General features: G+C 40.3%; 2 protein-coding genes and 1 pseudogene across 2 annotated transcripts in view; all 3 read left to right on the top strand.

Annotated features, from left to right (window-relative positions):
- Positions 1-24,453, top strand: part of LOC132227257 (alpha-2-macroglobulin-like) — a 208,403-nt gene that overhangs the window by 171,597 nt on the left and 12,353 nt on the right. The window lies entirely within an intron of this gene.
- LOC132227261 (alpha-2-macroglobulin-like) overlaps positions 1-24,453 on the top strand; it is a 65,366-nt gene that overhangs the window by 28,645 nt on the left and 12,268 nt on the right. Inside the window, exons 17-29 of the mRNA XM_059682169.1 lie at positions 1,028-1,142; positions 3,387-3,525; positions 4,545-4,773; positions 5,799-5,925; positions 6,283-6,404; positions 7,576-7,627; positions 11,700-11,783; positions 12,237-12,413; positions 12,735-12,822; positions 14,126-14,282; positions 14,561-14,635; positions 17,536-17,716; positions 20,583-20,806. Of these exons, the coding sequence (XP_059538152.1) occupies positions 1,028-1,142; positions 3,387-3,525; positions 4,545-4,773; positions 5,799-5,925; positions 6,283-6,404; positions 7,576-7,627; positions 11,700-11,783; positions 12,237-12,413; positions 12,735-12,822; positions 14,126-14,282; positions 14,561-14,635; positions 17,536-17,716; positions 20,583-20,806 (1,770 nt within the window). The remainder of the gene's footprint in view (positions 1-1,027; positions 1,143-3,386; positions 3,526-4,544; positions 4,774-5,798; positions 5,926-6,282; positions 6,405-7,575; positions 7,628-11,699; positions 11,784-12,236; positions 12,414-12,734; positions 12,823-14,125; positions 14,283-14,560; positions 14,636-17,535; positions 17,717-20,582; positions 20,807-24,453) is intronic.
- The window catches only part of LOC132227259 (small ribosomal subunit protein uS8-like), a 90,266-nt pseudogene that overhangs the window by 58,101 nt on the left and 7,712 nt on the right, over positions 1-24,453 (top strand).

The following is a 24,453-nucleotide window of genomic DNA, read 5'->3' as shown; positions in this document are numbered from 1 at the left end:
TAAAATTCATTTCCTTATTATACTTATAAATATCAAATATCCTATCTAATAATAGAAAAACATGGTAATTGACCATACCTTTGCTATGCCTCCCATTGGCTAATCAGTGCGATATGCAAATTAACTGCCAACAAAGATGGCGGCTAATTTGCATACTGCAGGCAGGGCGGGTCAGAGCCATCCCGGCTGCCCCACCTCCATCCGGGCCTGCTATTTGCCACCCGGGGCGGTGGGCGTCCCATGTGTGACCCAACCCCGGGGCAGCCTGGTGGGGCAGCAGCGATCAGCTGACCCGCCCGGGCATCCCGTGTGCGACCCGACCCAGGGCGGCGGGGCAGGACAGCGTGGCTCCTCTGTCACCCCAGCTTCCTCATCATAGCTCCCTTGGGGGCCTAACCCTTTAGTCGGACATCCCCCGAGGGCTCCCTTGCTGCCAGAAGGATGTCTGACTGCAAGCTTAGGCCTGATCCCCTGGGGAGTGGGCCTAAGTTGACAGGTGGACATCCCTCAAGGGGTCCTGGTCTGCAAATGGGCTCAGGCCGGGCTGAGGGATTCCCCCCCCCCCCGCCCCAAGTGCACAAATTTTTGTGCACCGGGTCTCTAGTATAAAATAATTACTGTTCAAATTGTTTTAAAAAAATGAAATTATCTCGGTAAGTACACCAATATCCCTTCTACAAATGTAAACATTAAAAATTTAGTATTAGTTCTAGCCAGTTTGGCTCAGTGGATAGAGCGTCGGCCTATGCACTGAATGGTCCCAGGTTTGATTTGGTCAAGGGCACATGCCCAGGTTGTGAGCTAGATCCCCAGTAGGGGGTGTGCAGGAGGCCACTGATCAATGATTCTCTCTCATCTCTCCTTCCCTCTCCTTTCCTCTCTGAAGTCAATAAAAAATATTTTCTAAAAAAATTTTTAAGTTTCATATTAAACTAATTGGATTGTTTATTAATTTCAATTTTTAAGAGTATGTGCCTATATTTTTTATAATATTTATGTACTAATTAGGTGATAATTTTCTTCACAGGATATGGGTTTAAAGGTGTTCACCAACTCAAAGATTCATAAACCCAGAGTGTGTTCATACTATCATCCCCAATCCTTTGCAAGCCCTGATGATGAAGAAGTATACGCTTATTCAGGTAAAATAATAATAATAATAATAATAATAATAATAATAAATTGCCTAATATATTGAACCAAATAAAAGGAATTATTAAAAGATAAAATGTGATTAAAATTAACCAAAATAACACTTGTGATTCAGATATATCACGGTTACATAGCAATACGACCCCAAAAGTTCTGATTGCATCAAGCCCCCACATGTGCAAAACTGAAGAGATCACATGGCAGATTGTGAAAAGTGTTGAAAGACAGGGGCATATGTGCAGAATAAAAGAAGGGATTGATTCTGATTGAGGAATCAGAAAAGCCAGTCATAAAGAATTTGTATCTAGTACATAAAAATATGTGGCGTTCAAAAAGAAAGTTTTCGGGCATAAGATCAGTATAAACAGAAACAGAAATGTTCATAAGTCGGGCTACATTCTCGCCAATCAAGTGAAGAAGTTCCTTAATGTCCCAATAACATCAGGCAATATTCGTGTTGAAATCACCCATTTGTCAATGACATGGGCTATTTCTTTGATGAGTCAGATAGTAATGAAGCATTTGCTTCTAGTCTGATTGTCAAATCATGGTTGAAAACAGGTTGAGTACAAACCAAAGAGTTTGTCAAATATCAAGAAAAAAATTCGGCCTAGTTGGTTTGGCTCAATGGATAGAGCATCGGCCTGTAGACTGAAAGGTTCCAGATTTGATTCCAGTCAAGGGCACATGCCCAGGTTGGGGTCTGGAGCCCCAGTAGGGGGCATGTAGGAGGCAGCCAATCAATGATTCTCTCTCATCACTGATCTTTCTCTTTCTCTCCCTCTCCCTTCCTCTCTGAAATTAATAAAAATATTTTATTTTATTTTATTTTATTTTATTTATTTATTTATTTATTTATTTATTTTTTATTGCTTAAAGTATTACAAAGGGTATTACATATGTGTCCATTTTATCCCCCCGCCCTAGACAGTCCCCTAGCCTCCCCTATCCCCCAGTGTCTTATGTCCATTGGTTATGCTTATATGCATGCATACAAGTCCTTTAGTTGATCTCTTACCACCCTACCTCCTGCCCCCCAACCCTCCCCGGCCTTCCCGCTGCAGTTTGACAATCTGTTTGAGGCAGCTCTGCCTCTGTATCTATTATTGTTCAAAAGTTGATAATGGTCTCTATTATCCATGAATGAGTGAGATCATGTGGTATTTTTCCTTTATTGACTGGCTTATTTCACTTAGCATAATGCTCTCCAGTTCCATCCATGACGTTGCAAATGGTAAGAGTTCCTTCCTTTTTACAGCAGCATAGTATTCCATCGTGTAGATGTACCACAGTTTTCTAATCCATTCATCTACTGATGGGCAATTAGGCTGTTTCCAGATCTTAGCTATGGTGGATTGTGCTGCTATGAACATAGGGGTTTTTTAAAGAAAAAATTCAATGATGAATTGTCTATCTGGAATTTAAATTATTGTATATTTGTATTATTATTTATAAATTATATTCTATAATCTTTTATCAGATTTATAGTTATTTATGTACAAGTATATATATATGCACAAATATTTTTCCTGTGTGCTTTGAAGTTATAGTAAACAGGATAAGAGATCCTAATTCTGATTTTTTGAAACATTAGGAAATAAAGAGCTTTTTTTTCTTTAATCCTCACCCGAGGAGTGAAAATATTTTTTCATTGATTTTTAGAGAGAGTGGAAGGGGAGAGAGAAAGAGATGTGAGAGAGACACACAGATCGGTTGCTTCCCACACGTGTCACCACCAGGGCCGGGATCTAATCTGCAACCCAGGTACTCTTTTTGTAATCCTTTATCCCTTCACTCCCATGAACTGTTCCACAAAGCCCCTGCCATGATGTCTGGATATGATTTCTCTTTTCTCCCACAGAGAAACATACCAAATGGAAATTTTGATTCCTCCCTCCTCCCGCCCCCATGTCATAGAAATCTTCACTTGCACAATGTGCAGGAGCCACAGAGGACTCCTTTCTGCCCCACAGACAATGCTAGGCTCTTTCTGCCTCTGTCTCTATGTTCTCTGTTTGTGATTCTCTTCCCCCACTTCACTCCTAGCTTATTTCAATAGTTAAGAATTCAGCTAAAACATTACCTTCTCAAAGAAGCTTTTCCTTAACACCCAAGTGTCCTCTCCTGGTTCCTATTTCATCACCATGTTTATTTCTCTTGTAGCACTTATCACAGTTTCTTATAAGCTTGATCTTTATATTTATTGTTTTTGTCTCCTCCCTCACCCACCATAGACGCAATGGAAATGAGAATCAACAGAGTTGATTTAGGAGGTGCTTCAGGGCATGTCACAGAGCCTGTCACAGAGCCTATCACAGAGACTGTGAGAAAATACTTTCCTGAGACGTGGATCTGGGACTTGGTGGTAGTAGAGTAAGTAACTTCCTTTATATATAAGATACAACAGTAGATATTCCTCATAATTTTCAATTTTTAATTAATTTTTCAAAGTCCCAGTATTTATTTTGGACACATTGTTGTTTTTAGGAGAAATTGGACATAACTACCTCTGCTATGGCACCTCACTAATAAATTGCATCAGAGCTAAGAAATTTTGCACAAATTTAATTCAAAAATGTCAAAAAAACAGGCATGAAGACTAAATAAAACCAAGCACTGCATGGATTAACACTTTAGAGAGGCCCTTTATTGATCAGAATTCTTGAATTAAGAACAGAATCAGTAAGGCAAACTATACACAATAGTGGTAGAATTGAAAATTATAAACTCGCCCTCAAGTGGAACAATAGTTTAGAGATCAAAATTTAAGAACAATCTCAAATTACATATTTAGTTTATAACTATACTAGAGGCCTGATGCACGAAATTTGTGCAAGAGAAGGCCTTCTTTCCCCTGGATGCTGGCACCGACTTGCCTCTGGCACCCAGGACCTGTGCTTCCCTCACAGAGAGAGGCCCCGCCCACCCGTCACAGCCGGCAGGTCAGTGACCTGGGCCTTCCTCTGCTGGGTGATCATTGGGCAATGGCCGAGCCACAACCAATCCCATCGCACCTGCCTTGGCTGGCCTGGTGCAAATGGGTGTCATAGCGTGGTCCCAGGTGGTCCTCCGGATGATCATTTCGTTGTTTGGCAGTTCAGTCAATTTGCATATTATGCTTCGATTATATAAGATTATATAGGATCGTCTATAATAGATTATACTGCAGCTATATGTCTATAGGAGATTCTAATATAGACCAGACTTTAAAATTATTAGATTTGGAAGAAAAGGAGTTATATTATTCTATTTTAAGCCTTGCTTACACTCTTCATTATTAGTATTTCTTCTGAGTGCATCCAAATCATGACAATAGAGTCATTTATAGGGGTTCCTAGAAAGGATTTATTTAACTGCTTACTTTCTGTTCTTCACATTGCCATCCTCCCCAGCTCATCAGGCATGGCTGAAGTAGGAGTAATAGTCCCTGATACCATCACTGAGTGGAAGGCAGGGGCCTTCTGCCTGTCCGATGACACTGGAATTGGCCTCTCTCTTCCCACCACTCTCCAAGCCTTCCAGCCTTTCTTTGTGGAACTCACAATGCCCTACTCTGTGATCCGTGGAGAGGCCTTCACACTCAAGGCTACTGTCCTAAACTACCTTCCCAATTGCATCCGGGTAAGGACCTCGCTTTCCTAAATTGAACACAGGGTTAATTAAATTAAAATTGCATTCCTAGGAATACTATCAAACTCCTGTGTGGAAAATGTGCTTATCAGAAGAAGAGTACTATTAGATATTCATATGCATATTCATAACTATAATTGCTGATATATGCAAATACCAGATTGCAACTTAAAACAAGTTTCTGAGTCCTTTTTTTTTTCCTTTCTAATATTTTTAAATTAAATTTACTGGGGTGACATTGGTTAACAATATTTCATAGATTTCAAGTGTACATTTCTATGATACATGATCTGTATATTGCATTGTGCGCCCACCATCCAAAGTCAAATCATCCTCCATCACCATATATTTGGCTTCCTTTACTACCCCCACCCTCTTACCTCTAGTAACTACCATACTATTGTCTGTGTCTTGATTTTCAATTTTATATCGCACATATGGGTGAGATTATATGGTTCTTAGCTTTTTGTGACGGACATTTCACTTAGCATCCTATTGTGAAAGTCCACCCATGTTGTCTCAAGTTTCTAACTCATCACAATCTTCTAAGGTTAGGAAGTTTGTGTCGTATGAAGATTTCTGATATGGACATCAAAAATCAATAGGCGTCATGTACATGTCTTAGATTCTTCAAGGTTTCAATCTCTACATTCCCATATATTTAACTTTTCATGTGTCATTAATTAAAAATTATTTGAGCATCTTATATCCACTGAAATCATAACTGTTTACCAATCTCGTGTACTCTACTGGGAAAGCTGAGAGAATGGTCAAGATTTCAGTCAAAGAAATAGAGCTCCCACCAGCACATGTCATCATGACTTTTCCTCACCTCTGGTCCCATGAAAGAGCAGATAATACCAAAATACGAATATTTCAAGTTCAATTCTACCTATAAGGTCTTCAATATTAGGCAACCTGAAATCTAACCACTCTCCAAAATGCTTTATTTCACCCCATTCTTCTTTGGTCCCCTTCTTCCTCTGATCTCGTCTCTGTCTCACATGTGATTTCAGGTCAGGGTGCACCTAGAAGCCTCTCCTGCATTCCTGGCTGTCCCAGGGGAGAAGGAACAAGACTCTCACTGCATCTGTGGGAATGGACGACAAACCGTGACCTGGGCAGTAACTCCAAAGTCATTAGGTGACAGACAGATCCCTAAAACTACTCAATCCTACTCAAAGATTGTATGTCAGTGGGATTCTTATATCTACTTCTACTTCCCTCAGGCAAAGACACCCCCTCCCCAGATGGTAGGATTTTTTTTCTTTGTCTTTTATTCTAGGAGGTGTAGAAGGATATTTTTACTTCCCTCACCTCCATTTCTACCTCAGATGCTCAGTATCATTATTCTCTAGCTTGTGCTGCTTCTATTCCTGCTCCCATGTTTTTAAAACACAACATAAAAAGGGGGAGAGGTATAGAACATTTCTAAATCTAGGGGTTTAGAGGATGGAAGAAAGGGGAGGTCGTGCTCATGTCTACTGGCCCTTCTTTCAGGGTCTGTGAATTTCACCGTGAACGCAGAGGCACTGGAGTCTCAAGAACTGTGTGGGACTGAGGTGGCTGTGGTCCCTCAATATGGAAAGAAAGACACAATCATCAAGCCCCTTTTAGTGGAAGTGAGTAAGCCTGCCCATATATAGGTAACAATGTGTTAATGAAAACAATGCTGAATTCAGTTGAGATTATGACTTTTAGGTAAGAAGGGCTACAAAATATATGGTCATGAGATATTTCATAATATTCTTTTATATATATATATATATATATATATATATATATATATATATATATATATCAACACTAATAAAAGAGAAAAATGGTAATTGGCATACGAGCTACCCTTTTCATTGGCTAATCAGGGCTATATGCAAATTAACTGCCAACAAGATGGCGGTTAATTTGCATATGTAGGCACAATGCAGGGAGGTGAAAGGGAAAGCAGGAAGAAGCCCCCTACCACTGACAGTGATCGGAAACCCAGGGGGGAGCTAAGAGCTGGGGGGCAGGGCAAAGGCGGCCCTGGGGCCGCCTTTGCCCTGCCCCCCAGCCATGATCGGAGAATCAGGTGCCTTTTCCGCCCTGCCCAGTGATAGCAGAAAGTAGGGGTGGAGCCAGCGATGGGAGCTGGGCACGGTGGAAGCTGGCAGTCCCAGGAGCTAGGGGTCCCTTGCCTGGGCCTCAAGTGGAGCCCACGATCGCGGGGCCGCTGCAGCTGCGGGTCCCCACTGCCCGGGCCGGACGCCTCAGCCAGAGGCATCCTGCAGGGGCAGGGGCGGAGCCCGCCGATAGCGGCACCCCCCCGCTGCCACTGCAGGTCCCCGCTGCCACTGCAGGTCCCCGCTGCCCGGGCCGGACGCCTAGGCCAGAGGCGTCAGGCCTGGGCAAGGGGCCGATCCTGCGATTGGAGGGTGATGGGGGTCAACGCCTGAGGGCTCCCAGTATGTGAGAGGGGGCAGGCTGGGCTGAGGGACACTCCCCCCCGCCCCCCAGTGCACGAATTTCGTGCACCGGGCCCCTAGTGTATATATATATATATATATCAGTATCTGCCTCTATTTGTCTTTCCATCTCTCTCTCTTATTTTCACATTTTCCTCTCACTTTCTCATCTATCAATCTGTCTCCTTCATATTGCTTTTGCTTATAGAATTTATTTATATAGTATACTTGAACAATCAGTTCTAGTTCTTCTCTTTACTATCAAGAAATTTGTGGTTGCCCTATCAATACAAGTGTCCTGAAAGTCAGTTCATTCTCTCCTCTAATTTTCCTTTCTTTCCATATAAAGCCTGAAGGAATAGAGAAAGAAGCAACATTCAACTCCCTGCTTTGCCCATCAGGTAAGAATCAGCCTTAATAATTAAAATAACCTTAACTAAAGTTTGTATAACATTTGAAGCTCAAAGAATTTTATATATTACTTCTACATGCACCCTATTAGTTAAGTAAGACCCAAAGAGCCATTCAACCCATCTGACAAATGATAAATATGGTCTTGGAGAGGTCAAGTAATTTGATCAGGAGAATATCCATAGCTCATGAATTTTGAGTCTTCTTCTCTTACAGCAGCTGTGCAACCACTAAAATGTCTTTCTGACCAATGTGTGATGTAGCTATAGGTAGAACGTGGGTAGAATCAGAATATTGCCAAGGATATATTTTCCTGAATATTTAGTAATACAATATATGAGTAGCTAAAATCAGGCCCCCAACAGCATTTGATAATGGGGCATGCTATTTCCTGAAGAAGTTGTCATAGCCTGTACCATTACTGTTACGTCAGTATTTGTATGATGCCAATCCTGTACCTAAGGCGCTGGCAGTCATTTGGCAGGGACTGACAGTAAAATACATAACTTTATCTTGGTGGAGAATTGTCTAGTCTAAACAAAAACATTTATAAAATTTAGTACACTAGGAAATATATCAACACAATGTGTTCTTACCTCAAAGTGATGTCAAATCAACATCACATATATGTTCCTTGCCTTTCTCTATCTTCCTACTAATTTCTATCCATTATGATTTTTATATTGTCAAGACTTCAAATATATAAAATGTGTACTAAAAATATAATTGCTTGGCTGTTTAGCCTTATTTATACATTAAAATGAATTTAGTGTTATCACCAAATCCTTTTATCATGGCTTCTCCTCCAATTCTGAGTTCATTTTAATTTAACTCTTATACATCTATCTAGAGCTAATCATCAGTTAGTTTTATTATAACTAACTTTAATTACCTGTGTAATATAAAAATGAATTCTCCTTTAAGAAAAAAACTTCATATTAAGGTTAATATCACCCTTACAGCCTTTCTCAATACTTCAATGATCATCCGTGTATGTTTAGAAATAATATGTGTACACGAATTTGTGTATTTATATGGCGTAAGTTTCATTCTTTTGCTTGCTTACTTTTACTCAGTAATTTGTCTTCAAAATTTATCCATGTTAAATTATAAATCTAGGTAATTCCTTTAAGTCCCGTTTATTTTCATACTATAATATATCACAGTTGTGTTGGTTTTTATAGTCATTCACAAATAGTTTTTTCCAATTATTCATCAGAATAAAGGAATAAATAAATACATGCATGGATAAATAAATATATGCATGTGTACATACAGGGTGGGGCAAAAGTACACTTACAGTTGTTCCTATGGAAAATAATTCAATAGTTGATCAATAATAATACAGAATAAATTGTGTTCCACGTTTTCATAACTGTAAACTTACTTTTGCCCCATCTGTACATACATACACAAATGCAGGTGCCCTGTGTACAAAGTAGATATCAAACTGTGAAATTCCTGATTAGAAGGCAGTAAGTATATTCTTAGTTTTAACAAAATAATTTTTTACTTAAATTCATGTTTATATTTTCACCAATTTACATTCCCCACAATGATCACCATCATCTACTACCATAAAAGTTTTTCATTTTAACCAAAAATTTGGTTGTTTTAACTTATATTTCTCTAATCACAAGTGAGGATGAGCTTATTTGTACATGTTTACGAATTGCATTTATATCCTTGACTCTTCTAAACTGTTGGAGTAGTTTGTCCTTTTTCTGATTCAACTGTAGGACTGACTCTTTATCTATTGAATAAGTTACAATTATTTTCCTTTTTTAAATAACTATGTTTGGTTTTTTGGTTTTTTTAAATATATTTCTTTATTGATGTCAGAGAGGAAGGGAGAGGGTGCAAGAGATAGAAACATCAATGATGAGAGAGAATCATTGATTGGCTGCCTCCTTCATGCCCCCTACTTGGAACAAGCCAGCAACCCGGGCGTGTGCCCTTGACTGGTGTCAAACCTGGGACCCTTCAGTCCACAGACAGACGCTCTATTGACTGAGTCAAACTGCTAGGGTTACAAATATTTTATTTTATTTTGGTTGGTAGTTTGTCTTTTTAGTTTACTTATGTCTGTTTCCTTATCTAAGTTTTCTTTTTTTTTAAGTAATAGTTTTTTAACATACAAATAATGTATGCATAATTAATATAACTATATTTACTAAATACATAACTACATTATATACTTAACTACATGATTGAATTTAAATTTAATTATATAACTAATATAATTTAAAACATACATAATGTAGGCTTCTTGATGAGTTTGAAGATGTAACTATATACCACAACCTTTACCATAAACCTAACCATCATCTCGAAAAGTTTCCTCCCACTCTATTATTTTGCACTAGAGGCCTGGTGCATGGATTCATGCACTGGTGGGGGGCGTGGCTTGTGGGGATCAGCCTGCTGAGGGAGCAGCCACTCATCCGGGTGAGCCAAGTGGCTGTGGACCCATCCTCTGAGCAGCTGCTGAATGAGTAAATGAGGAAATTAATCTGAGTTGATATTTCAGGATAATATCTTGGGTAAAGGCATGTTCTGTGTCCTTGGGGAACCTGGTGTAGAGCTTTGCACCCCAAAGCCACTCAGTAAATGTCCTTGATGTGTGATGCCAGGTCGTTGACACCATGGAGGATGTTCAAAGCAGCCATGCTCCAGGATCTTCAGCCATCAGGACAGCCTCCCCAGGGGATCCACAGTCATGTCCCCTTTTGCCAAACACCTATGCCAGCTCCTCACACTCTTTCCAGAACATACCTTAGAGGGCCTGCATCAGCTGGGGTCAGGCCAAAGTCTGGATTGTCTCAAGTATTTGATAGGTGCAAAGACTCAGCCTCACCCTGGACCTGTTAGCGGCTGCTCCCACTGCAGGAGCAGCCGCTCATTCCAGTTAGCCGAGCGGCACTTCCATTGTACGAGCACACTGACCACCAGGGGACAGCTCCTGCATTGAGCGTCTGCCCCCTAGAAATCAGTGCACATCATAGCAACTGGTCGACCGGTCATTCTGGTCATTCTGCCGTTTGGTCGCTGGGCTTTTATAAATATAGACTAGAGGCCCGGTGCATGAATTCATGCACGGGTGGGTTCCCTCGGACTGGCTGGCCACTGGGGGAAGGGACCATGGGAGGTTGGCTGACCACGGGAGGTAGGCTATGGGAGCACACTGGCCATGAGAGGGCAGCTCCTGCATTGAGTGTCTGCCCCCTGGTGGTCAGTGCGTGTCATAGCGACAGGTCAACTGACCAGTCACTTAGGCTTTTATATATGTATAGATTAAAGAACATTTAATATAAGATCTATCCTATTAGCAAATGTTTATGTATACAATACAATATTGTTAACTACAGGCACTATGCTAAATGGTAGACCTCTAGAACTTATGCATCTTGAATTACTAAAACCTTGTACCTTTTGACAAAAGTTTTTATTAATTTTACAAGGAAGAAATGTAGCATTAAGATAAATACACTTCACTTTTTTTCATCTTCATGTAATTCACCAACATTAGAATGGCAGCAAATGTATGCTTATCAGCAGCAATTATCTTATTTATTTTCAATGAGTCAAATTTTGTTCATCTTTGCCCCACCCCTATGTCCAGTACTTCCATAAAAATACTATTTTCATATTTGGTGAAAGTTAAGACAGAGCATTATTATAGAATTTAGGAAATTTTTGATATTTTTATTTTGTTTATGTATACATCAGGGGGTTTTGTGTGTTTTTTCTGTCATAACTGTTGAGTACGGAGGTTGGGGACAGACATTAAATATATTATTTTGTGATAATGATCTCGTATCAGCCATAGGATGATATCAGGGGCACTAGTAAATGTGTCTGCTTCTTTTAGAATGCAACTCTATACATAAATAGAAAAAGTGGTTGGGGGAGGACCACTTATATAAAACTGGAATATTCAAACAGAGACAGTTTTTCAGAAGTTTAGGTAAAGCATAGTTCTGACTTCTTGGTCTTAGAGCTCTTCAGGAGGGTATATAGCAGAAATAGTTTTCATTATGACTGACTTGTTTTTTTCTCTAGGTGCTGAGGTGCCTGATCAAGTATCTCTGAAGGTGCCGCCAAATGTGGTAGAAGACTCTGCCCGAGCCTCCTTCTCAGTTTTGGGTAAGTCCTCAGCCCAAGTAGATTAATCTAGTACTAGAGGCCTGATGCACAAAATTCGTGCAAGATTAGACCTTCCTTCCCCTGGCTGCTGGCACGGGCTTCCCTCTGACACCCAGGACCCGGGCTTGCCTCACAGCCCTAGCTTCATCCAGAAGGTCTTCTGGAAGAATGTCTTGTCTAAATAGCATATTACACTTTTATTATTATGGATATTGACAGTTTCTACTACATTTTTTTCCATAAATGCTTTCTCAAAATAACAATTGTAATTTAAACTTCTTCCTTCTTTCCTTTTTTAGGCTTGTTTATTGATTCCAATCATACTTCTATCCCTGGAAAATTTACCTTTCCTAAAAATCTTCATTTCTTTACCCCAGCTAATAATTTATTTATTTATGATTCTGATGTTATAATTGATAAGCTTTATGACTTCCCATCTCTCCCATTCTTTAGGAGACATATTAGCCTCTGCCATGAGAAACACACAAAATCTCCTAAAAATGCCCTATGGCTGTGGAGAACAGAATATGGTCCTCTTCACTCCTAATATCTATGTTCTGAATTATCTAAATGAAACACAGCAACTGACTCCAGAGGTCAAGTCCAAGGCCATTGGCTTCCTCAATACTGGTGAGTGACTAAATGAATGAGTGAAAACTTCACAGTATTACTTCAACAATAGATTGGGTTTCCCAATAGGCTTGAGTTACTTATCAATACTATGATACATTCACTTATCATACTATGATAGTTCTTATGATAAAAATACTATGAAAGTTAATTTCATGGTAACTATCCAGGGTCCAAACTCCAATAAAATGTTTTGGACTGAGGACCTTCTAACATATGACAGCAAATTTTTAAAAATATCACAAGGCCAAAGCATTTTGATAATTCTCTGGCTACAGCATGTACAATCTTTCATACTGTTTCATGAACCTTCCACTCCAGGTTACCAGAGACAGCTGAACTACAAGCACTCTGATGGCTCCTATAGTACGTTTGGGGAGACATATGGCAGGAGCACAGGCAATACCTGGTAAGAAAAAGAGTTTTTTGAGCTATTTTTGTGCCAGCTCATTTACATATATTATCATGATTATATTCACAGTAACCTTATCAAATATGTATTATTAAGCCTATACTTGATTCTACTAGATAAATACACCAAGATTAGCAAGGTAACAAACAGAAAAGCTGAGATTCAAATACATGTATGCTACACCTGACACCCAAATTCATCCTGTTAATAATACATCAAGGTCTTCTTTCTAAAATAATTTTTTTCTAAAAACTATTCCCATAACCAAGAGCATTTTTATGATATGGCCAATGAACATATCATATAATTTCACGTTCACTTCAGATTATATTATGTTTTTTTAGATCATACTCAAATTGACTGAGAATAAATTCACCAATAGAAGGAAAGAAATGAAAAGGACCTATGATATGAAACAGTTTTTCAACCTCTAAGGCAAAGCATTCTTAGAGGTTGTTATTGCATGTAAGAGTTGTATATGAGAAGATTCTGCCATCTACCAAAGGAAATCTCTAAAGAAAAGAAAGATTTAAAGCCTTACTCAAATACGTTCTTTTAAAGTAACATTAGAAGTACTTAGACTCTCTGTAGCAAAGAGGATGTGGGTCAGCAAGGAAATATATGACCTAGCAAATTCATTAGAGCTAGCAGTTCAAAGGAGATGGGAGCTCTACATACACAAGAATTCCTGTTATATGACTAATATCTATGGGGCACGGCTACAGTGCTTTGGCCAAGTTCAAGTTTCGGACTAATGAAAGGACAGGGTCCTCTCATTGCCACATGCAAGTCCCAGCTGGAGGGCAGGGCCCTCCCAGCACAATTATAGCCAACAGCTATGGTTGTAAGCTTGAAGCTATGGTCCAAACATGTAGCCCCACATGCCTTGTGATAGATTTCGGGTGCAAGTAATTAAGTGAGGTTGAAACTCTCAAGAATGCTGTAAACAACTTGGTCACACCCCTACTTTGCCTTGTGGCATCTGCTATAAAATAAAGACACGGCTTGTGGGCGCTGGTGCTGTCTCCTCATCAGGGAGCAGCGTCCCACCGAGACCCAGCTTTCATTCTCTTGTCTGTCTTTTCTCAATCCTTTCACCCCCTCCTCCCCCAACTCAGGATCACCTTTGGCCGTAACAAGTGGTGCCTGAACAGGGACTGAGTTCTAGGAAAAGGGCCTGAGCTCAGGCTCCTCACAAATATCAATGTAAAAAGTGTCCTATGAAGCCTATTGCTGCAAAGTGGTTGTAAAACCATTTATGTAACAACATAAATATCATCATCCCTTCCTCTCCCCTCAGGCTCACCGCCTTTGTACTGAAGACTTTTGCTCAGGCTCAACGTTACATCTTCATCGATGAAGCACACATTAATCAAGCCCTCACCTGGCTCTCCCAAAAACAGAAGGACAATGGCTGTTTCAGAAGTTCTGGGTCACTGCTCAACAATGCCATTAAGGTGAAGTGTCCTCACACCTTTGACTTGCCCATGATGAGGCAAATCAAGGATGAGAAGAGTGGGTGGTAACCTAGGGATTCCTTAGGGAAGGCATCAGAAGAACATAAAACCTGGATAGTAGCAAGAAAGAGGGGATAGCATTTAGGTTGATTATGACATGTTGCCCCATTGGGATGAATATGGGAAAGGATAAATTCCATGACAGTAGAAAACAGAGAGCTGACTAAGAGTCTTGTCAGAAGTTAAATTACTCAGATCTCTCTTGTGCATATTTACAGGGTGGAGTAGAAGATGAAGAGACCCTCTCTGCCTATATCACCATTGCCCTTCTGGAGATTCCTCTTCCCATCACTGTAGGTACCACCTCCTTCCCCTGCTGAAGCTTGAGTTTGGATGCCATGAAAATCCTAACTTGCTGTCTGAACTATTACCCTACTAAAAGCCAAGTGTCAGCTTTCCTTCTATGAAATTCAATGCTTCCCAGCTCAATAGAGAAGTAGGTCACTCCATTAAAAAGATTTACACTTTCCCAGTGATGCTCCTGGGCTATTTATGCCCTAACCATCCCCCTCCCCAACACACACACACACACACACACACACACACATACACACACAATGAATTCGAAATATAAAAGATATGGCCTATGTTTCTGCCTTATAAATGTGAGAATAACAGATAAAAATTACTATTCTCAGAGAAACTAAGATGGCGGCATAGGGAAACACCGAAATTGCTGCCTCCTACAACAACTTCAAATAACAATAAAAAGACAAAACGGACATCATCCAGAACTTACAGAAAGGCTGGCGGAGTGGAAATTCTACAACTAGAAGGCAAGAGAAAAGCACATTGAGGGTCAGGAGCTGCGGCAGTAAAGAGCAAAGGTACGGAGGCTCGAGAGTGTGCGGAAAGGGGCTGGTACCTGAGGACGCGGCTGTCTTTTTGATTCGGGAGGGAGTCACAAGCTCCCGACTGCTCTGAACTCTGGTTCCAGGAAGTCTCTGGGGACCCAGGACTCATACGGGGGAAAATGTGGACTGTCTGGCAGCGGGCAGAACTCGGAACTTGAGGGTGGCTTTCCCTCAGAGGTGCTTGCAGCAATTAAATTATCAGGACACTGAGACACGTGTGGCCCCTTAGGGCAGGGCTGAGAATCCGCCATAGTTCCTTGCTCCGCCCTTTGATTCCCTGAGACCCCGCCCCACCCAGGCTGCCGCAGAGGCTTTTGCATATGAATGCCCTGGCACTTTGCAACCTGAAAATTACCTAACAAACTGCAGCTGGGCCACAGACCCAGAACTTCCAAGAGAAGGCCCAAGGCCCCACAGCAGCTTGCATTGCTTCACAGCTGGGCCTCATCAGGGCACCTCCAAACTCCAAAAAAGGAGGGGGAATCTGCAGTTCTCTTCATAGCTCCTTCTGGGTAACCTCCAAGAGCCAGTGTACCCAGTGGTCAGAGGGGGACCATCCAGATTACAACTCCTCAGGTCCATAAGGGACACACCCAGGGGGCAGACTCAGTGAGAACCAAAGCCCCACTGAAGCAAATCTTGCCCCAGAAGGGTGTTTTCAGCACAGAAGTTCTCCCACTGCAGACACAGCCGATTCTCACTGCCAATTGGCCTGGAGGTCAATTCCTCCCAGTGATCCTAGAACAATAAAGGCATAACTACAACAAGACTGTGCACAAATCCCACAAGGGGGTGCACCAAGAGTGTCCATCTCAGGTAATGGGGGAGGCTGAGCCACTGGGCCCTACAGGACACCTAGCACACAAAACCACTCTACCAACACAGGGAAGCATAAAAAATGCGGAGACAAAGAAACAGGTCACAAATGACAGAAATGGAGGAAAGCAAATGACTGGATATAGAGGTCAAAACCACGTTCATAAGGTTTTTCAAGAATTTTATGGAAACCGCCAATAAATTTAGTGAGACTCTCAAGAAATCTAGTGAGACCCTCGAGGATATGAAAAAGGACCAACTAGAAATTAAGCATACACTGACTGAAATGAAGAATAATATACAGAGATCCAACAGCAGACAAGAGGATCCCAAGAATCAAGTCAAAGATTTGAAATACAAAGAAACAAAAAATACCCAACCAGAAAAGAAAAAAGAAAAAAGATTCCAAAAATATGAAGATAGTGTAAGGAGCCTCTGGGACAACTTCAAGCGTACCAACATCAGAATTATAGAGATACCAGAAGAAGAGAGAGGGCAAGATATTGAAAACCTATTTGAAGAAATAATGACAGAAAACTTCCCCTACCTGGTCAAAGAAATAGACTTACAAGTCCAGGAAGCACAGAGAACCCCAAACAAAAGGAACCCAAAGAGGACCACACCAAGACACATCATAATTAAAATGCCAAGAGCAAAAGACAAAGAGAGAATCTTAAAAGTAGCAAAGAAAGAAAGTCAGTTACCTACAAGGGAGTACCCATACGACTGTCAGCTGATTTCTCAACAGAAACCATGCAGGCCAGGAGAGAGTGGCAAGAAATATTCAAAGTGATGAATGCCAAGAACCTACAACCAACATTACTTTATCCAGCAAAGCTATCATTCAGAATAGAAGGTCAGATAAAGAGCTTCACAGATAAGAAAAAGCTAAAGGAGATCATTACCACCAAACCAGCATTATATGAAATGCTGAAAGGTATTCTTTAAGAAGAGGAAGAAGAAAAAGGAACTCTTATCATTTGCCACAGCATGGATGGAACTGGAGATCGGATAAATACCACATGATCTCACTCATTTGTGGAATATAATGAACAACATAAACTGATGAACAAGGACTGATCCAGAGACGGAGAAGCACTGATTGGACTGTCGGGCCTTGGAGGGAAGGTAGGGGAGGGTGGGGGTAAGGGGGAAAGATCAACCAAAGGACTTATATGCAAGCATATAGGCCTAACCAATGGACACGGACAAGGGGGGGGGGGAGAGGGAGGGCATGAGCAGGGGGGGGGAGGGGGTAACGTGGGGATAAGGACCCATATGTAATATCTTAATCAATAAAAAATATATTTTAAAAAAAACAAACTATAATTCTCTCTATCCATAAGAATGAGGATAGAAGGCATTGGTGGTATAGTGGTGAGCATAGCTGCCTTCCATAAGAATGAGGATAGACAAATGCATCTGAAATTGTTTTTCACTTCTGTTCTACAGTCTGCATTTACCTGGGAACGCTAGCCTCCCTCTTCACACAGCTCAGTTCCCTTCTTGTCACCCCTTCACAGCACCCTGTTGTCCGTAATGCCATGTTCTGCCTGGAGTCAGCCTGGAAGTCAGCAAAGGAAGGACGCCATGGAAGCCATGTTTACACCAAGGCACTGTTGGCCTATGCTTTTGCTCTGGCAGGTAACCAGGAAAAGAAGAATGAAGTACTCACGTCACTTAATGAGGAAGCAGTGAAGGAAGGTGAGTGTGTACCTGAAATCTTTCTCCCATCCTACATTCTCTGTATCAAATACTACTAAATTGCAAAAATCCCCTCCACCTACCTCCTGTGACCCCTTTCTTCCTTCTTTTTTAATCTATATTATTATAAAATCTAGGATTTCTTAATCAAATCACACATCAAAAAAGAGGCAGTATACTGTAATAGTGAGAAGCTTGGCCCCTGGAAACCACTCCAAAATGTATTACTTATGTAACCTGGAGCGAGTCACTTAACTTGTCTGTATTTCAGTTCCCTCATCAGTAAAATGGTGATAACAATAGTATTTACCTCATAGGGTTGTTTGTCAGAGTTAAATGATTTAATCCATGTAAGGCACTTGGTAGAGTATATGACACATTGTAAGTGCTATAAAAGTATGAGCTACTATGATTAAGATAACACTTATTAATATATATATCCAACCTTTACCTGGTGCATCATATCATCTCAAATATAAGAAAGGACTGAAGGAAGTAGCAACGTGAACAACTTCTGGTATTCTATGCTCATTTTACAAGACTGATAATGTTGACAAATCTTTTTATGCTCACATAATACTTCTTTGTAAACAATGGTCTATATGGGGGAGATCAAAGAAATAGAAAATAAAATGCAAATGATAATAAGATATTCAAGAAAACATATTCTAACTTTCCCCCTCGACAGTGCCATTAATTGTTAATTCTTAAAATTGTATTGGGAAATATTTCAGACATACAAGAATTCATAAAGAATAATTAGCAAAAACCTTTATACTTCCTTTCAAGATTAAGAAATAAAATATTACCATTGTAGGAAAAATTCCCTGTATACCATTCCCACTCCAAAGGGCATCATTATCCTGAACTTCTCATTACAATTTCTGTGGATTTCTTAATATTTTTATTGCAAATGTATCCCTAAATAATATTCAAAATGTTTACATTTTTCATCTTTAGATAAGCAGTATCATACTTTTGATTATTTCTGCGTCTTGTTTTCTTAGATGTTTATTTTTTTGTTTTTCTTAGGTTCAACATTATGTTAGTAGAAGTCCTCTATATGGGTGCCTGTAATCCTAGTTCATTAATTTTATTTTTTTATTGATTTCAGAGAGAAAGGGAGAGGGAGAGAGAGATAGAAACATCAATGATGAGAGACAATCATTAATCGGCTGCCTCCTGGTAGAGTATATGACACATAGTACTGGGGATCGAGCCCGCAGCCTGGGCATATAACCTGACTGAGAATCAAACCGTGACCTCCTGGTTCATAGGCCAAAGCTCAACCACTGAGCCACACCAGCTGGGCTCTAGCTCATTAATATTCACTGCTGAACAATATATTACAATACATAAAAGGTCATGGTCTATATGTGCCGGGGTCCAAACCCCAGCGGGTCCAGGGGTCCCCAAAGGTGTGGACGGAGTCGGCGAAGAAGGAATGTCACGGAGACAGCGTTCAGTTGATCAGCAGCCTAGCCAGGATCTCCAGCCCGGATCTCCAGAGAGGTTCTGCTTCGGATCTCCAGCGAGGTTCTGTAGCCATGTTCCCTCGCTAGGTTCTCCAGCCAGGTTCTGTCCAGGCTCTCCAGTCAGGTTCAGTGTCCAGGTTCCAGTCAGGTTCTCCTGCCAATCTCTGTAGTCAGGTTCAGTCCAGGATCCCTTGCCATGTTCTCCCGCTAGGCTCTGTCTCTAGGCTCCGAGGCCAGTCCCTGTCCAGGATCCTCCAGCATGCTCTCTCCAGCGAAGTTCTTCTGTCTCTAGAGAACGTTCTGTCTTCTGAATTCTGTCTCCTGAGTTCTGAGTCTTTCTGTCTTGTTACAACTGTATTTATACCAGTTGATTCAATCCTATCAATCTCTATTACAAAGGTTAGGGCGTTTCTTATCTCCATTCCAGGGAGAAAAGATTATGTAGTTTAAGCATGATTGTTCGTAGTTAAAGGGATTAATTACCCGCCTGGCACTTAGTTGAGGGGTTTTATTCCCTCCCTAACTTCAGGGGAAAATCCCTACCTGGGGATTCAACCTTTCTCGGAGAGGTGACTTTGGTTAAAACACAGCGCCAAGAAGGTGAGCAAACATATTAAGAACCGTATGCCATATATGCCAGGTCCCTTGAAACAGCAAGGATGGACCGGCTCCCGGCATATATGGAGTGCCTTTCCTCATGGATCTTTTCTTCTTTCTTACTTGTTGCTATAACGAGCCACACTGCAATGAATACATACATGTCTCCTTGTGCATGTGTGTGAATTTCTCTAAGTTATTCTTTGAGAAGTGTAATTGCTGAATAGTAGGCTAAGCACATCTTTCTCTTTGCTGGATATTGCCAAATTGCTCTCCAAAGAGCAGTTCACTTCCCACAGCAGTGCAAATCAGTTCCCATTATTTCACATCCTTGTCCATCTTTGGTATTTTAAGGATTACTGTATTTTTTTCCGATCGAATGAGTATGAATTCTATTATCTCAAGTGATTCATGATCCTCATAAGAAACCTCTAAGGGCAGGCTTGATAGAAAATTTAACAAACCCCAGATAAGGTCTGCAAAATATCAGAAATAAAAAAATATGATCACCAGTGAGAGAACATGCTCTGCAATTTTGCTCTCCCACCAACCCCACTATAGCAACCTTTTGAAAGCTTAGATGAATATGGGCTTCTCATTCCAGCAACATTTTCCTCCTTAAACCCAGCTAACACAAACCATGTTCAGATTTACATAGAAGGAAAATCAACCAGATAAAGTTCACGAGATTATTATAGGAATGCAATCCTCATTTCAGCTCTGGCTTAGGTACTTTAACCTTAAATTAAATGTGGATATATAGTCACTCATACATTGATTTTTCTCATCCCCAGATAATTCTGTTCACTGGACACGACCTCAGAAACCCAAGGCACCAATGGAACATTTTTACCAACCCCAGGCTCCCTCTGCTGAGGTGGAGATGACATCCTATGTGCTCCTGGCTCACCTCATGGCCCAGCCTGCCCCAACCTCAGAGGAGCTGACTTCCGCATCACACATTGTGAAGTGGATCACAAAGCAACAGAATTCTCAAGGGGGCTTCTCTTCCACCCAGGTTTGTAGTTTCCCAAAACCTTCTTCACCTCAGGTACAAAAAGTTTTGAACAAGATATAAACATATCCAAGAATACAACATAAAGATGAGACTTTGAAATGAGGAAAATATTAGAATTCTAAGAAATAAAGGGAAATGAAAGTCAAAGAGAGCTAAACAGAAAATGTATAGAATTCTGGCACCCCTCCCTGTATTATTATCACAGTCTCTTTTTTCCAGTAACTACTCTACCTCCCCTAAGGCAATAATGGGACTCCACTGTCAATACCATAGCAGGATGAATTTAAAAATCTACCAACCTTTTGGAAGTTCTAAGAGTTCCTTTCAAAGTTCCCAGAAATACTACCCAAAACCCAATAATCTCTCCTTGAACAGCTCTTCATTCTTAGGTCTCCTTTAACTGGTTTCTTTTATTTTTTCTTATTTTTTTAATTGTTTTATTGCTTTAAGTATTACAAAGAGTATTACATATGTCTCTTTTTCTTCCTGCCCTTAACAATCCCCCGGCCGCCACTACCCCCCAGTGTCTTATGTCCATTGGTTATACTTATATGCATGCATACATGTCCTTCAGTTGATCTCTTACCACCCTCCCTCCTGCCCCCCAACCCTCCCCGGCCTTCCCACTGCAGTTTGACAATCTGTTTGAGGCAGCTCTGCCTCTGTATCTATTATTGTTCATAAGTTTATAATGGTCTTTATTATCCATGAATGAGTGAGATCATGTGGTGTTTTTCCTTCATTGAGTGGCTTATTTCATTTAGCATAATGCTCTCCAGTTCCATCGATGCCGTTGCAAATGGTAAGAGTTCCTTCTTTTTTACAGCAGCATAGTATTCCATCATGTAGATGTACCACAGTTTTCTAATCCATTCATCTACTGATGGGCACTTAGGCTGTTTCCAGATCTTAGCTATGGTGAATTGTGCTGCTATGAACATATGGGTGCATATATCCTTTCTATTCTTTTTTTTTATTGATATTTTACAGAGAGGAAGGGAGAGAGATAGAGAGTTAGAAACATAGATGAGAGAGAAACATCGATCAGCTTCCTCCTGCACATCTACTAGGGTTGCGCCCGCAAACCAGGTACATGCCCTTGACCGGCATCGAACCTGTGACCTTTCAGTCCGCAAGCCCATGCTCTATCCACGGAGCCAAACCTGTTTTGGCGCATATATCCTTCCTGATTGGTGTTTCTGGTTTCTTGGGATATATTCCTAGAAGTGGGATCACAGGGTCAAATGGGAGTTCCATTTGTAGTTTTTTGAGGAAACTCCATACTGTCTTCCATAGTGGCTGCACCAGTCTGCATTCCCACCAGCAGTGCACAAGTGTTCCTTTTTCTCCACATCCTCTCCAGCACTTGTCATTTGTTGATTTGTTGATGATAGCCAGTCTGACAGGTGTGAGATGGTACCTCATTGTTGTTTTGATTTGCATCTCTCGGATGATTAGTGACATTGAGCATGTTTTCATATGTCTCTTGGCTTTCTGAATGTCCTCTTTTGAAAGGTGTCTATTTAGATACTTTGCCCGTTTTTTATTGGATTATCTTCCTTTTGTTAAGTTGTATTAGTTCCCTATAAATTTTGGAGATTAGTCCCTTATCAGACATGACATTGGCAAATATGTTTTCCCACGAAGTGGGCTTTCTTGTTGTTTTGTTGATGGTTTCTTTTGCTGCACAGAAGCTTTTTATTTTGATGTAGTCCCATTTGTTCATTTTCTCTTTAGTTTCCAATGCCTTAGGAGTTGTATCAGTGAAGAAATTGCTTCGGCATATGTCTGAGATTTTGTTGCCTTTGTATTCTTCTAGTATTTTTATGGTTTCCCATCATAAATTTAAGTCTTTTATCCATTTTGAGTTTATTTTTGTGTATGGTGTAAGTTGGTGATCTAGTTTCATTTTCTTGCATGTATCCATCCAATTTTCCCAACACCATTTATTGAAGAGACTATCTTGACTCCATTGTATGTTCTTGCCTCCTTTGCCAAATATTAATTGAGCATATTGGTTCGGGCCAATTTCTGGGCTCTCTATTCTATTTCATTGATCTATATGTCTGTTCTTGTGCCAGTACCAGGCAGTTTTGAGAACAGTGGCTTTGTAATACAGCTTGATATCTGGTATTGAGATCACACCCACTTTGTTCTTTCTCAGGATTGCTGCAGCTATTCGGGGTCTTTTTTTATTTCAGATGAATTTTTGGAGAGTTCGTTCTAGGCCTGAGAAATATGCCGTTGGTATTTTAATGGGATGTGCATTGAATTTATAGATTGCTTTGGGTAGTATGGACATTTAATAATGTTGATTCTACCAATCCAAGAACATGGTATGTTCTTCCATCTGTTTATGTCTTCCTCTATCTCTTTTTTTAACATCCAGAAGTTTTCTGAGTATAGGCCTTTTACCTCTTTAGTTAAGTTTATTCCTAGGGAGCTTAATTTTTTTGGTGCAATGGTAAATAGGATTGCTTTTTTAGTCTCTCTTTCTGTAAGTTCACTATTGGTGTATAGAAATGCCATAGATTTCTTGGCGTTAATTTTGTATCCTGCTACATTGCTGAATTCATTTATTAAGTCTAATAGATTTTGATGGAGTCTTTAGGGTTTTTTAAGTATCATATGATGTCATCTGCAAATAAGGACAGATTTACTTCCTTCTTTTCCAGTTTGGGTGCCTTTTATTTCTTTTTCTTGTCTAACTGCAATGGCTAATACTTCCAGTACAATATCAAACAGAAGTGGTGAGAGTGGGCATCCCTGTCTTGTTCCTGTTCTTAGGGAAAATAGTGTTAGTTTTGTCCATTGAGTATGATGTTGGCTGTGGGTTTGTTTTTCTGCATCAATTGATATGACCATGTGGTTTTTTTCTCTCAATTTCTTTATGTGATGTATCACGTTTATTGATTTTCGGATATTGTACCACCCTTGTATCCCTGGGATAAATCCTACTTGGTCATGGTGTATGATCTTTCTGATGTACTGCTGGATCCGATTTGCTAAGATTTTGTTGAGGATTTTGGCATCTATGTTCTTGAGGGATATTGGCCTGTAATTCTCTTTCATTGTGTTGTCTTTCCCTGGTTTTGGTATTAGGGTGATGCTGGCTTCATAGAATGAGCTTGGAAGTGTTCCTTCCTCTTGGATTTTTTGTAGTAGTCTGAGGAGGATAGGTTTTAGTTCTTCCTTGAATGTTTGGTAAAACTCCCCTGTGAAGCCGTCTGGTCCTGGGCTTTTGTTTGCTGGAAGCTTTTTGATGACTGCTTCAATTTCTTCCATAGTTATTGGCCTATTGAGATTTTTAGATTCTTCCTGATTGAGTTTTGTTATGTTGTATTTTTCTAGGAATATATCCATTTCCTCCAGGTTGTCTAGTTTGTTGGAGTAGAGTTGTCCATAGTATTGTTTAACAATCATTTGTATTTCTGTGGAGTCTGTTGTTATTTCGCCTCTTTCGTTTCTGATTTTGTTTATTTGGGTCCTCTCTCTTTGCTTCTTGGTGAGCCTGGCTAGAGGTTCATCAATCTTGTTTATCCTTTCAAAGAACCAGCTCTTGGTTTCATTGATTTTCTGTATTGTTTTTTTGGTCTCTATGTCATTTATTTCTGCTCTAATCTTTATTATCTCCTTCCTTCTGCTCA

This window comes from Myotis daubentonii, chromosome 2, assembly GCF_963259705.1.
Source record: "Myotis daubentonii chromosome 2, mMyoDau2.1, whole genome shotgun sequence".
Lineage (NCBI taxonomy): Eukaryota > Metazoa > Chordata > Mammalia > Chiroptera > Vespertilionidae > Myotis > Myotis daubentonii.
Note: the sequence above shows the minus strand (reverse complement) of the source record. Positions and strands in the feature narration are given on the sequence as shown.